General features: G+C 28.8%; 1 protein-coding gene across 3 annotated transcripts in view; it reads right to left on the reverse strand.

The window, feature by feature from the left end:
- LOC142323662 (protein O-linked-mannose beta-1,2-N-acetylglucosaminyltransferase 1-like) overlaps nt 1-15,141 on the reverse strand; it is a 45,662-nt gene that overhangs the window by 20,688 nt on the left and 9,833 nt on the right. For 2 of the 3 annotated variants that reach the window (XM_075363714.1, XM_075363715.1), the window contains exons 3-6: nt 10,812-10,962; nt 8,370-8,605; nt 3,565-3,720; nt 1,220-1,324 (exon numbers count right to left, since the gene is read on the reverse strand). In XM_075363714.1, coding sequence (XP_075219829.1) covers nt 1,220-1,324; nt 3,565-3,720; nt 8,370-8,605; nt 10,812-10,962 — 648 coding nt within the window. The remainder of the gene's footprint in view (nt 1-1,219; nt 1,325-3,564; nt 3,721-8,369; nt 8,606-10,811; nt 10,963-15,141) is intronic. The other variant, XM_075363716.1, reaches the window with a different exon arrangement.

Consider the following 15,141-nt stretch of genomic DNA (forward strand, 5'->3'; position numbering starts at 1 on the left):
TGTGAAAAATTTTTAAAGCATCTTTTAAAATTACTACCTCTGAACTGTTTCTCCTGTAATAACTACCTTTTGTAACAAAACAGCACCCATTAGAAAAGGGCTGTAAGCCATCCTAGTAAATTCTATGTTTTCAGAAAATTATCCGCACTCCAGTATTGGTGGTATAAATGAGTTTTTCAAGTAAAAGTTAAAATGAGGTTTACTTCTAATAATAAGTACTGCACTACAAATAAGTAAACAGCAATCACATAATAATTTCTGGCAATATTACTACAAGTTTTTATCAAAAACCCTTATTGTTCTTCTGAAGTACAAGTACACTGTCCACCAACACCCAACATAATAACAGTAATATACCGCAGGATAAACCACACCATAACATGTACTTAATAACAATTCTGTATTAACATACCTACATGATGTTCTAAGAAGGTATACTACCTTTGAAAATCCAAATCACATCAATTTCAATATTTAAAAGTCGAGGAACTTGCACAAATACTTTCTTCTATCTAATGAATCTCTAAACTCTTCACAAACCATGTATATTTAGTTATTTTAATCTGGTTTTAAATTTCACAATTACTAATTTATATACATCAATATTTAACGCTGAATTAAACTGTCTGAATCAATGTTTGAAAATATGAATGCTAAAAAACTGATTATACAATTTTTTAATCTATAGTTAGATTAAAATATAATGATGTAAACGAGATAATGATTAAAATAAATAATGATGTAAAACATAATGGAAGAATGAAATATGAACAAATAACTTTAGAAGCCCCTACAAAACAGATACTGCAGAAAATGGATGCATGAATTTAAGAGAAATGAAAAACTCTTTTTAAAGAATCATAATGAAAAAGAAGAGGGTTTAATAAGTAAAATGTAAGGTAGTAGGAAACATTAGATAGCAAAATTTTTATACGTAGAATTAGAATTGCAATAATGTATATTATAAAATATAAATAAAGTATATGTAGGTACAGCAAAGTAGTAAAAAAAACAGAAACTACATCAGCTAAGTTTTCATTTATAGCTGCTTCTAAAAATGTGCTTACGAATAGAATAAATGTAGAAAAAATTATGGCATCGCCCGACTATCAATGCCAGTAGGCTGGTATAAATAAGATAAACAATCACCACATGTGACCAATGAGGCACTAAAATTATTATAATAATATAAAAAAAATTCAAGTTTCAAAATTCTTACCGTTACAAAATTCATGACATTTTAGTTGTGGTGTTTCATTACACAGTGATTCCCTTAAACTGTTTTTTCTTGGAAATGCATCTGGCGTAATTGTTACGGATGGTACTGAAAATAACAGGATAAATGGTATTATCAACTAAAATAATTAGAAGAATGTCAATTTTCATTGATTATAACAATGAAAATTTTTGATAAAAAATTTTGTATCCTGTTTTGACAGAATTATGTATTTATAAGGACTAGAATACAAAATCAACAGAATATATACTAAAATAATCAAAATTAAAAAAAATTATATCCTAATTCAAAAAATTATCTCTGTATCATCAAAATTAAACTGTAAATAATGTAAAATTACTAAAATAATTAAAATTTTCAATAAAAAAAAGTGTATACCTAATTTGAAATATGATGAATCTATAAGAAGGTGGATAAAAAAAATCTTATGCATACATATACTTAAATAATAAAAATATTAAATAAAAAATTTTTGTTCTAATTCAAAAAATTACCTCTGAATTACCAAGATTAAACTGAATGTAATGTAATATTACTAAAATAATCAAACTAAATGCTTCCTTAGACTTACAAACTACCATAACCTCTGCACAATCGAAGTCATTTACTACACTTTTGATGACCTTGAAATGTTCATTGTAAAACAGTACAGCTTCAATCTACGTTCCCCATCGAGTAACCATTGGTTCGGGAGGTAAAGGCACATATGGCAGCTTTTCTTTATAGGACTTACTGCTGGCAAGTGCCTTAAGAAACACTTTCTTTGTTGATGAAGACAGTTTATTTACATTCCCAAACATGGATCGTACTTCTTCGGCGAGTCAATATATTCTGTGAACAAAGCATGTCACATGAATCAAATTGGGATAAAATAATTGGAGGGCTTTGGCTACCTTGATCACATAGGGAGCAGCATCTGAGAAAAATATACACTCTTTCATCTGCAGAAGATTCAGGAAATATTTTTTTAGACCCTAATTCACAAATCTGGTGATCGTAGAATGATTTGCCTTTTCAAAGTCTTTGCAGGTCAACAAATAGGAAGAAGACAGCTCTAGTTTTAATGCACCGACAATTTAATTCGCACTGTAACAGCCACAACTGTTGGTAGTTTCGTCAGTTGAAATCCAAATAATGCTATCATTGCGTTCAGTGCATATTTCTTCTAGAACATGTAGGTAAATTGTTGGTATGTAATTTTTACGCAATGTTGATTAATCTGGTATATTTTGATTCAAACAATATTTTTGCAAAAACATTTTGAATGTAGAATCTGTAAGTTTGTGAAGAATATTACTTGTAAGCAACACTTCATGTAAATCCAAGCTAAAGTGGTTTGTTTGCTTACCTTTGGAAGTGAAATCACTGCTACTTGTTGCTGTTATAAGTTGTTGTTGTGGGCCTTTCTTTTGCAATTCAACGATATGAAGACTTGTCTTGACATGTTAGTCTATTTGAAACTTTATTGTGCACAAAATATTTTTCTTGCAAACTCAACAATATAAAACACTGCCGTTGTATGTAAATGTTCCAGGATAGTCAGCTATCCACAAAGAGACACTTTTTTTCGGGAGGCATAGTACACATTAAACTTTGCAAATATAAATAAAAAACTAAACTGATGCAATGAGCGCATCAACAGTAACATGCATTTCTTTAACTGCTTAGTGGGAGGACAGCTGCAGTAGGCGTGTACGACGCAGAATGGTATCATCTGTCGTTGTCTCACATGAGTCTGTGTTTTACTTAGCCTCCTAATATTTTTTTTCCTGTTTAGCCTCCACAAATCACTGTCAGGTATTACTTCAAGGATGAATGAGGATGATATGTATGAGTGTAAGTGAAGTGTAGTCTTGTACAGTCACAGGTTGACTATTTCTGAGATGTGTGATTAATTGAAACTCAACCACTAAAGAACAATGGTGTCCATGATCTAGCATTCAAATCCATATAAAAGTAACTGCCTTTACTAGGATTTGAACGTTCGAAATGTCAACTAAGAAATCAGCTGATTTGCAAAGACGTATTCACCACTAGACCAACCCAGTAGGTTTCTCATAATAATACTATTACTTACCAAAACAATAGACGCGCGGCTACTAAGGGCACTTTAACAGCCTTGCAGCTAATAGGTTTGGCCGGCTATAACATAAGATTTCATTTATTAACTAGGCACCCTACCGAAAAATATTGTAAATATAGCAAAAATATGCATCATTACTAGATTTTAAGGAAAATATGCAATAACCGGTGAGAATGGGTTTAATGTGCAAATGCATGCAATCCTGTCTCTAATAATGACATTAATAATAATTACAGTAACTTACTCTCTTTAGGCACACATATTCGCTCATCTATTACATCTCCCCAATGGTCATTCTTAGCAAAAGTTAATCTTTCTAATGCAGTAAACCCCTTTATTCCTTTCTGAGATATCATGTACCATTGTGAACGGAACTGAAGATCTTGTATTTTTCCACTACCTAAAATTGATAAAAAAAATTTATAATACTGCTAAGTTAAGAACTAAAAAATAACTAATAATACACAAAAATTGTGAACCTAAGTCTTTCTTGAAATCTACAAATGTTATCACTACGACTGTTTCTTTAACTGTTGTAATCCATTATTTGCTTGAGACTCATGATTTGGTCTCTGGATAGCTCCTCCAGGGTCTGAAACCTCCCTGGTACTCCACTAGTTTTTTCTCAAGCTGTGAACCGATCCTGTTGAGGATGATTCTTAAATGAATTTTGTATGCTGTGTAGCGAGATTCCCCTTTAATTGTTAGGATTTTTTCCCCCTTTTTTGTAGCAAATGGATGAGGGCTGTCGTCCAGTGTTCTGGTAGTTCTTCTTTCATCCAGATATTGACAAGCTGTTGATGAAGAGAAATTTTTCCTAACCTTCCTGCATGTTTTCAGATCTCTACAAAAGTCTGATCTTCTCCCATTGCTTGGTAAACTTCTTTTATTGTGGGAGTGTTGATGTTTTCTGGTGTGTTGGTGTTGAGGTTTAGAAGTTCTGTTGGTTCTTCACAATTTAGGAGTTTGTTGAAATATTTAACTAGGATTTCCACATTGTCTTTATTGTTGTGGGCCAGATTACAATTTTCATTCTTTATTATTAGGGTTGAGGGTTTAAATTTTCGGAGCTGATTTTTTAAGGGTTTGTAGTAGTCTCTTGACTGTATTTTAATGAATTCTTCTTCTATTGACTTCAGCATGTCTTTATGGTGTTGTCTTTTTATTTTCCTCAGGGTTCGGGTGGTTTCTTTTCTTTGTTTTACTAGATTTTGGAAGGATTTTTCTGATTTTTGAGAATGGTGAAATAGCCATGCTTGATGTCTTTTTTCCACGGTTTCATCACATTCACTGTTCCACCACTGATGTTTTTTACAGGATTTTATTGGGGCTAACTCTTCTGCAATTTGTTTAAGGTTGTTGACTAGATCTTCGTGTTTCTTCACAATTATTATTTTTTCGGTTGCTGTTTGGTAATTTTCATTGTTTAATAGTTGGGTAGGGTCCATTTTTCTTTTACTTCCAGGGGCTTGGTTTTGTTGCTTTCTTTGGGGAGTAAATTTAATTTTAATTTTGACTACATAGTGGTCTGAGCCTGTGTCTACTCCTCGGAGGACTTTTACATTGTAGATCTCCTTATGGTGGTGTTTGTCCATTAAGACATGGTCTAGTTGCCATTCTCGTTTAGTGTAGTTGGGGTGTTTCCAGGTTTTGAGTTTTTCAGGTTTCCTCTTAAAATATGTGGATTTCAAGATTAGTTTGTCGTTTCTGCAGAGATCGACGAGTCTCTGTCTGTTTTGTTTATTTTCATTTGGACAGGCCATTTTTTGATGATGTTGTAGTATCTTCTTTCTCAACCTAGTTGAGCATTGGAGTCTCCAATTAATTGTTTAACATGGTTTTTGTGGATGTTATTTATAGTCAGGTTGAGTATACACACACAAATTTATTTATTTAGCCACTAAAAATGTATGATTCACTGCTACATTTTTAATTTAAAAAAGAAGAAAAATTACTTTTTTATGTGTGAATCACCAGGACAGTACATTTATGATGATTATCACCAAACCAAAAGCACTTTCTGTATGTCCATGACATCATCAGTCAATAAGTATCTTATAAACAATTTATAACAAATACATATAGTATCCATACAATCTTCATCAGATAATACAACTATATTCAACCATGATCAAGAGTAGATTCAAACAGATTGTTATTGTGGGTATACTTAATATTAAGATGGTGGATTACTAAGTCACAATGCTAGCTGAAACAAATCACTATTTTTCATACTAAATTTCTTTAATATCTTTCTTACATTCAATAACAGTCTTTAAAATTGTTGTTTTTTTACTACATCCATATCATTCTCAGAATATGAAACGTGATGGTTTGCTATTAGGTGTTCAGCAAGATTTAATGATTAATGATTATCCCTACTCTTCTAAGCAGTAAAATAATCTGTAAATTTTAAAAATAATTTATTCATTTTTCTTAAATATGCAATTACAATCATTACAATTTATCTTTATAAACACTATTCTAATCATACTTATTACTTTTCTTTTATTTTCAACATATTTTAAGTAAATCTAAATTTTATTACATGTGATTTAGTGCGAGTATAATTTTATTAAACAAGTCCAGTGTGTTGCAATCAATAACGACTAACAAAAACCACCCACAAACATATACCAAATTATTGGCTAGCTCAATGCAAATTTACCAAATTACATTAAAAGCTAATAGATGTTGGTAGTTATTAAATATTAAAATATCTTAATTCTCATGAACGAATTTCTACTCTTTCATAATACAACTCTTTTAATAAGATAAATAATTAAATTATTATTACAGCAATGATATCCAATTTAAAACAAAGAAAAATAAAAAAAATAAGAAAGACCACTGTATCAGTCACTTATGAACCTCACTACATATTGATGCAATTTTTTTCCCTTTATTCTTTTCCCTAACTGTGTTTTTAAATGTACATTATAATTGAGAATTAAGATTGAAGATGATTTAAAGACTTCTCTCAGTTGATAAATTGTTTTATTACTCTTCTAGACAACTACTTTTTATTATTATTCAAAGAAATTGTAAACAAATGAAAACACAATCACCCCTTTCCAATCAATAAATTAGAATATCATAAGTGATATTCAGTCCTACATGTGGCATCTTTATTTAGGACATGGACTGGCTGGGTAGCAAACATCATTACTCTCAGAAAAAACAATTCTGACTACTGCCTCTTTTATCTCAGATGTTTTATACATATTCAAAGTCAAAAGAATGACCAAGTCAAACACTGTAAACATATTAATGTACCTATTCTATTTTGAAACAATGCATTACATACACTTCATCTACTATGTAGGGGAAACAAAATATATTAAGTGGTACTTGTTTTGATTCATATATATATCTTTCTAACAGTGACACTTTTTTTAACTTTTAAAGAAATTAAAATATGACTAATATTGGCTGCTCATTAAATGAAAAAGTCATCAATTTTTACAATATTAACACTAATAAAAACATTAAAAATTATTAACAACTGACTTTCAATTACAAGAAAATCACAATTTAAATCTTCTTTAGCTAGAGCTCCAAAATAATTAACTGGAAGAACAATTTTCATGTAATTTGAAAGTGATTATTAATCATTTTTAATACTGATAAAGAGTATAACATGTTGGCAAGCTAATTATGAAGTACATAAAACTTCATGATATAAACAAAGTTTATAACTACAGTTATAAACAAAAAATGTGAAAAATATAACTTTATAAACCCAACAACCATTCTTTGAGAAAAAAAATAGCTGTCAATGTTCTGTAAACAAATATAAATAAACAAAACCAAAGATGTAAATTTAATTTCCTACAAATAATTAAGAATAAATAGTTATCCTACAGATAAATAATATCCTAATACTAGTATCAACAAAATTTTAGTTTTAAAAATTGGAACAAATTAAGATAGTGATGTACAATAAAGATTTTTACAGCCTAATAATAACAAAAATGACCTGTTACTCATTGCAAGAACTTTGTTTCATGAAACAGAATAAATGTGTAATAGTAATTAAATTGGATACAAGTAAAATGGACCATCCTGAATAGAGATCAAAACAGATGAGTCATATATTGAGAAAAATAGGAGTAGGAATGTTTTACACAATATTCAGAACGATTTGTGGTTTGAAACTTATGAATTGGATATTTCTTGATTTTCCATTGAACATTTTTATACTGTGTTAATCATATACAACTTAAACTATGGAAACCAGATTCTCAAATAAGGGGGGCTCTACTTAGTATGTTTTTCAGCGTATACAAAAAACTGCTCAACATGAAAACATAATTTAAAAATGCAATTAATTATTGAGAAAAATTAATACTATGTTAACATTTACTATTTCTTTATGAATTGGCACATTATGCTCTCATATTGAGCATTCTGAAAAACATACAATATTGAGCAATGTCTAAAAACATATATTGCAAACATACTATGTCTGAAAAACGATATCATGTTCAGCATTCTGAAACACAAAGTAGAACCACTCTCATCTGAGAATCTGGTTTCTATAGTTTAAGTTATATATAATTAACACAGTAAATGTTAAATGGGAAATTATAAAAAAATATTTAATTTTTATGTTTCAAATTACATATTAAATGATCCACAGAAATATTCAAATTTCAGTCATACTACATCAAACATCTTACACTATCCTTTTAAGTAGTCATCATATAATAAAAAAAAATTATTAAAGAACATTAAAAATAAAAAACTAGAGACAACAAATGATTAAAGTACACTATGAGTTTGGACAATACAAATTCACAACTAAGTAAACGAGTACCAAATAATAGAGTAGGTAGCATGTTGGAAACAAACCGATAGCAAATCATACATTGAGTAAACTCAGCATTGAATATGTTAATCGTTAAATAAATGCTAAAGAAAAGAATAAAATCATCATCCAAGTAGTAGTTTATCATCACAGTTGATCCTAGTTGAAAAGAACTTAACAAATAAAAACTTGATTTATAAATCAACATAAACAACATACAGAAAAACTATAAAACTGACCAAGTTTATACAATGTTGTTTTTGCTTTTTTACTCAGTTCCTTAGAAGCTTCATCGAATGTAAATGCTATAATGATATCGTTTTCATGAACCTGATTCACCAACCACACCTCAAGTGTTGAACTGTTCTGACTGTAGAGGTCGAAATTCTGAACAGAAACAATGTTTAAGTGAGTTGATTCAATTATTGCTGCATTCAGCCCTCTTCCACCACCATTTATATTTCCCCCTATAATGCTGTTAAAAAAGCATTAATGTGGTTACAGCAAGTCATATAATTAAATAAACATTTTGGTTAGGAATTATTTTACATGCAACATTATTAATTTCTACCATCTAAATCATTGTAAGAAATTCTACAAGAACTGTTTTAGAAGTAATGACAGCAATTTCTCTTATATACGTAGGCAGTCCTCAAGCTTGGCTGATTTACTGTAGTTTATCACTTATTATATCTCCTTATCTTCTTTTATATATGAGTTATAAAGTTTTCAAATGTATACAACATAACACAGTCATAAAATACAAAATTCATTGGATTTTCAAAACATGATACCAGGTGAAATTCATAAATAATAGATTGCTGTGTATAATGTTAAAGTGATGAATCAGATAAATGAACAAAAATGGAGAAATATGTTTTAGAATTTTATAACTATTTGATGAAGATTGTTCCATGCAACCCACAATCATCATCAGTGATGTGAAGAAACATATTGACAAAGATGTCACAAACATGGATTTTAAATTAATTTTTCTGTATATTCTTGGTAAAATCATACACCAGAATTTAAGTTACAAAATTTGTGAATATTGGGTGCAGGACATGTTATTGATACACCATAACAAGTGTAAATAGAATCCACATTCTCAGGCGTGTTTGATGCCCAATACATAACATAATGAATTTAATGATTCAATTGTTATCAGTAAAGAATCATAGGTGTGGTGCTGCGAGCCTAAAAAAGTTAACATGAAGTGTCATCTGAATGGCATCATTCTTAGAGTAAAAAAACATGGACATGTAAGAAAATCCTATCTATATGCAACTAGATCACCATTAACTTTTGGGATCAATTTGGTTCCTACTGATTAAGTTCATACCTCAAGAAATAAGTTACAGCGCAATCCTATTTCAAAATGCTCCAAGAGTTGTACCATACTATTCGAAATCATCCAACAATGGCTGACCAAGCCATGTAATTACATGATAAATGTCTACATTTTATTTTATATTTTAATGTCCACATGTCATTTGCTGGGAAGGTTTTTATGCAAGATTTTCTGTCCCCCACTTTACAGTTTAGACTAAGCTCTAAATGACTTCCATCTGTTTAATAAGCTGAAGGAATTTTAAATGGAAAATAATCTGCAAATGATGATTAATTGAAGAAGCTGTCAAGTAGAAGTTAAATGAGCTTGTGGTAAAGATATAAAATTAAGGTAAATCTAATTTACAGATTGATACGACAAATGCCTCAATTATGGCAGAAATTATTTTTATAGAAGTAGACAAAGTGAATAAATTTAGTAAAAAAAAATATTTAATTCACATTAATTATTTTTAAAATTAGATAGTCTTTACTTTCAAGATAACCCTTTAACTTTATGAAACATTCAGGTTGGCAAATTCAGTGTTAACAGTAAAAGATGGAGACAAGAACTACTTGTATATAGTGAGGAATAATATAGTTTAATTACAAATAACTAAAATAAAACAAAGTTTTAGAGATGTTGTACACATTTATGCTGACTTTAACAATTAACTTCAAAGATTGAATACTTTTACACAGCTATAATCTCAGCTAATTTCTAAATAGCATCAATTAAAACAAAATGGTTAAAAATAAACAGATACAATATTTCCATGCGGTTTATTTTTCTGGATAGAAGAAAAACAAAACACCAGTAAATAAGAAAAGTAAAATATAGTTCGTGATTTTCAAATAATTAGCTACAGTGTAAGAATGAATGATAATGACAGACCTAGACTGAAAAAGCTATCCCTTTTATTCTAAGAAAACAAAAAAAGTACTGAAACTACAAAACAAATTACATATTTCAATCTGGATCTATCAAAAAGTTTACCAGATAGGCTTTATGTACCTAATTATTTTTTGTCAGCAAGGACTAACAAACCATAGACCCACACTATCATAACAGGACACTTACAACCAGAACATTTACAGAAGGGCATACAATATATTAATTAAGCTAATGTTAATAGAAACAAGTTGTTTACTTCTTAGATATCCATAAACAAAAGATCACTTGTTATCAAAAGCTACCCATGCATTATCTTGATTAACAATATTTATAACAACTCAAACAACCATTAATATATTCCAGCTTGCAGTAATTTATTCCATTAATATATTACAGCATGCATTGAATATAACATAGACCGAGTTGTGTTAAAGCTTCATATAAAAAAACTGCTTACTATTTTCCATGAACACAAAGTTTTGGTTGATCATCTTTATCTTGACCTGTATATATATGGACTGGAAAAGTATTTTGTGGACATTCAGATTGAATACCACAATTGGGTAATATCTCAGAAACTTCAATAAATTCTTGTATTTGGCGTTCATCTGAAAAACAAATTGGTCAAAAAAGAAAATTTAATAATAATGAAATAAATATACCGGGCGATCATTTGAAAAGTTACCACATTTATTATTCAACAGCTATCAGTTGCATCGTATTTCTGTTTGCAGGCATGCATACCATTCTTGGGGGAACTTTTTTAAAATTATTTTAAAAGGGGTTACCCACCCTCACCACTATACCTACCACAACTCAAAAATCTTAAATAGCAATGGTAAAATTTGATTACATTGACAACTCAAAAAAAAAAAAATGAATTTTGGTGAAAAGAAAATAAAAATCCGCCCACCCCTTCACTCAGTAGGAGTGAAAAACCATTTGGGGTAACAGCTTTTTAAATTTCAGTCCAACAAAAATAACTGTACAATTACATGATTTAACTTCTTAAACCATTTGAAATAATCATAATCTATGAAAATTATTTTAAAAATTACCAACCCAAAATTTCAACCTTAATGTTTTCTAAATTTTCAAGGTTTGAAAACTTATTTTTTTTTAAAATGAGACAATATAGCTCGTAACAGGTCATTGTAAGGCCCTTTGAATGACAAGTAATTTGGTAAAAATAGAATAAAAATTGGTTTGGTGGTACTGAAGTTATGATTCAAAATGTGGGTTTATTCGAATAATATTAATATTTTTTTTTTAGGTTATGTTGGGATACAGTGTTACTGTATTTTAATGTAGTGAAAATAGAACCATAAGAAACCCCAGTTTTTACAGGATATTTTACGAATTGAGCTCTGAGGACAAAATTACAACCATTTCCCAAAACTTCAACCATAGTTAATTCGTCTAAAACCTTTTGCCCTGCACATTTCTTATTCATGAAAGATTCTGTTTCTTGTAATTTTTTTTACAAATTTACAGTGTAAGAGTGTGAAAATTTTTTTATTTAAATGCTGTTCATTGAACGCTTGGACAGTTCTTCTAGCACATTTATTTTGTTCTCCATATGCAAAAATTAGTTAAGGCCTTTCTTCCAGATAGTAAGTCATCTTAGCTAGACAAATTACAAAAGACAAAAAATGAAAGGCAAACAGTAGAACAACAATACAAAACAAATGCCAATTTTAACTAAAGAACACAGCAATTTAATTAAACTATGACAATAAATTAAATACAATAATAGTTTATATACTTTTAATGCTAATTTAATTTAAATACTTTATACTAACAGAATAAATACTTTTTGCCACTAATTACATATAATATGAAAGAAAACAATTTGCAAAAACTTACCATAGAAACTAAGATTTCAATAATTGGCAGAAAATTATAACCTGTTATAACAAGTAAATACCAACAATGGGATCTTTAGCTTTTTAAAATTGCAGAGTGCAGTCGCCAACTTTTGAACTCAAAATATCCAATTATTAATTGAACTAAATTTAATTGTTTGCTTTGTAATAATGGAAATTTTACTTCATTAATGATGGTTTAAATAGTCGTTAGAATTTAAGCATTAATTTTTTTATTATTAAAAATTATTCATATGAATTAGTTTTTATTTAATTATTAAATTTATCTGGTAATCAATTTTTCAACATGTTATCGGTTTTTCGTATGTTTAACTGATGTTATAATGCTGTGTTTATTGGTATGTTATTTCAATGCTGGAGAAACATAAACCCCATATTTTTTAAGAAGAACAGATGATTTCAGACCTAATGTTTTGGGTCAGTAACACTGTATCCCAACATAGCCTAAAAAAAATCCTAATATAATTAAAAAAAAACACATTTTTAATCATAACTTCAATCACAGAGAACCATTTTTATTTTATTTGTACCAAATTACTTGTCATCCAAAGGGCCTTCCAATGACATGTCACAAGCTATATCATCTCATTTAAAAAAAGTAAGTTTTCAACACTTGAAAATTTAGAAAACATTTAAGGGCAAAATTTTGTATTGGTAATTCTAAAAATAATTTTTATAGATTATGATTATTTCAAATGGTTTAAGAAGTTATACCACGTAATTTTATAGCTACTTTTGTTGGACTGAAATTTAAAAAAAGTACTACCCCAAATGGTTTTATGTACCGACCGAGTGAAAGGGTGGGTGGAATTTTCTTTTCACCAAAATTTATTATTTTTTTCATGTTATCAATTAATGCAACCAAATGTTACCACAGCTGTTTAATATTTTTGAGTTGGGATAAGTGTAGCAGAGTCCTTTTAAAATAATTTAAAAAAAAGTTCCCTCCCTGAGAATGGTATACATGCCTGCAAACAGAAATATGATTGAACTGATAGCTGTTGAATAATAAATGTGGTAACTTTTCAAATGATCACCTGGTATTTATAATCTTCAGTATTATAAAAATCATTAAAATAATGTAATAATCTTAATAAATTAAACTATTATATCATATATATAATCATTATAAATTTATATAATTTTTACAGTAACAAAGATTATAAATATAATCATATCACTTTTGCGCTAAAATCACAAATTGTTATACTTCATACGATTCAAAATTATAATTTAATTTTTGGTGATAACTTTCATATTTACTTTATTAATTATTCAAAGTAATCAGTAACAGAAGTTTTATCCTGTACAAATTGAATTGCTTTTACAATTCATGAAGTTGTAATGCATAAGGGATTGCATTGAAAAATTGCAGAAAGAACTCTCAATTCCACCTAATAAAAACCACCACCTGCTGACATCTAGGTGTAGTATAGGCAGTGTAGATATGTTGTAAGCAATTCTTTTTCTTTCAACATAGACAGTTCATAGCAATATTTTTATATTTGTAGTTTCAGTTTTTGTTTAGTTCTATAAATATGGGTAATTTTATTACTGCTTCATATACATTGTTATTTATGCTTTATAAACACAACTACATAAAATGTAAAACACAATAAGTGTGTATAAACGCATTGTTATTTATGCTTTATAAATACAACTACATAAAATGTAAAACACAATAAATGTGTATATACGCAGTAAAATTTCATCAAAAAGTTGTTCAATATAGCAATAAATTACTCGAGTTCAGTTCAATTTTAAATCATCATAGCTCTTCTATAAAATCAATACAAAGGTCTTACTGAAACTACGTTATCTTGGATTATGATAGATCCCTCTATCTCCATATATTTTGGCTCTCAACAAAAAAATATTATGTATTGTAGAAGTTTATAATCTAGTGAACTCAGGTACATATGTTTCCTTTCAATAAAACTGGTTAATTTCACACTTAATAATTCTGTATAACATGACAAGGTGTTACAGCAGCACTAAGGTTATGTTAGTTCATATTCATCATCACATCATTATCGTACTATAGTAACTTTTAAAACTAACAACTAAATCAGCATATAGTAATTAGCAATGTCAGGTCACTATTCTTTAACAACCAGCTGGTCAATTCTTTCCTATCTGTCACTATTCTCAGCTCAAGCAAGCACATTTACGTTTTGCCATCACATTCTATTTGTATTCTATTATAATAATGAAATCAAGTTTAACAGTAATTCCTAATTAGCTGGCATAGTGATATCTCTCACCTGCCAATTAAGATTTTATTCTAAATGCCTGAAACATAGCTTGAGCGTAAACAAAACTGTCAATGCTAAACAATTTTGTTTCTTAGTCATCCTACAATTGCCAGCTATGGCAATCCTCACCTACAGCTTTTGATATTTGATGATCACAGTTGTTTTATTCCTTCATTTACAGTTATTATTCACTAAATATATATAGTACAGTACTCTAATTGTATTTCAGTGGTGATCTGTTACATATTTCAAATTATTATTCAGTTAATATTCTTATTGTTACAATATGATAAATATAACTACAGTACACTATGTTTCAGAATAAATTTTTATTTGCATTTCCATTTTATTATTATGTTTTAGCATATACACTTTCAAATATAAAAAGCAGAAATTGCAATAAGAGTTTATAATAATAAATGAGGTTTATTAAGCACAATATTTCTTGTTCAACTTAGAGTAACTTCAGGTTAACATCAAGCCAATATGATATAAAAAACCAAAGAGAAAAGTGGGGTATATAATACCATAACTATTTCTATAACATTATTTTAAACTAGAATCTAAAATATTATTGTTTTAGAGAGATTTCAATATATTTATTTTTATTAAATCTTTTATACCAATTGATAAAGATTGTTTAAAA

The sequence above is a fragment of the Lycorma delicatula genome, chromosome 4, assembly GCF_047948215.1.
Source record: "Lycorma delicatula isolate Av1 chromosome 4, ASM4794821v1, whole genome shotgun sequence".
Taxonomy (NCBI): Eukaryota; Metazoa; Arthropoda; class Insecta; order Hemiptera; family Fulgoridae; genus Lycorma; species Lycorma delicatula.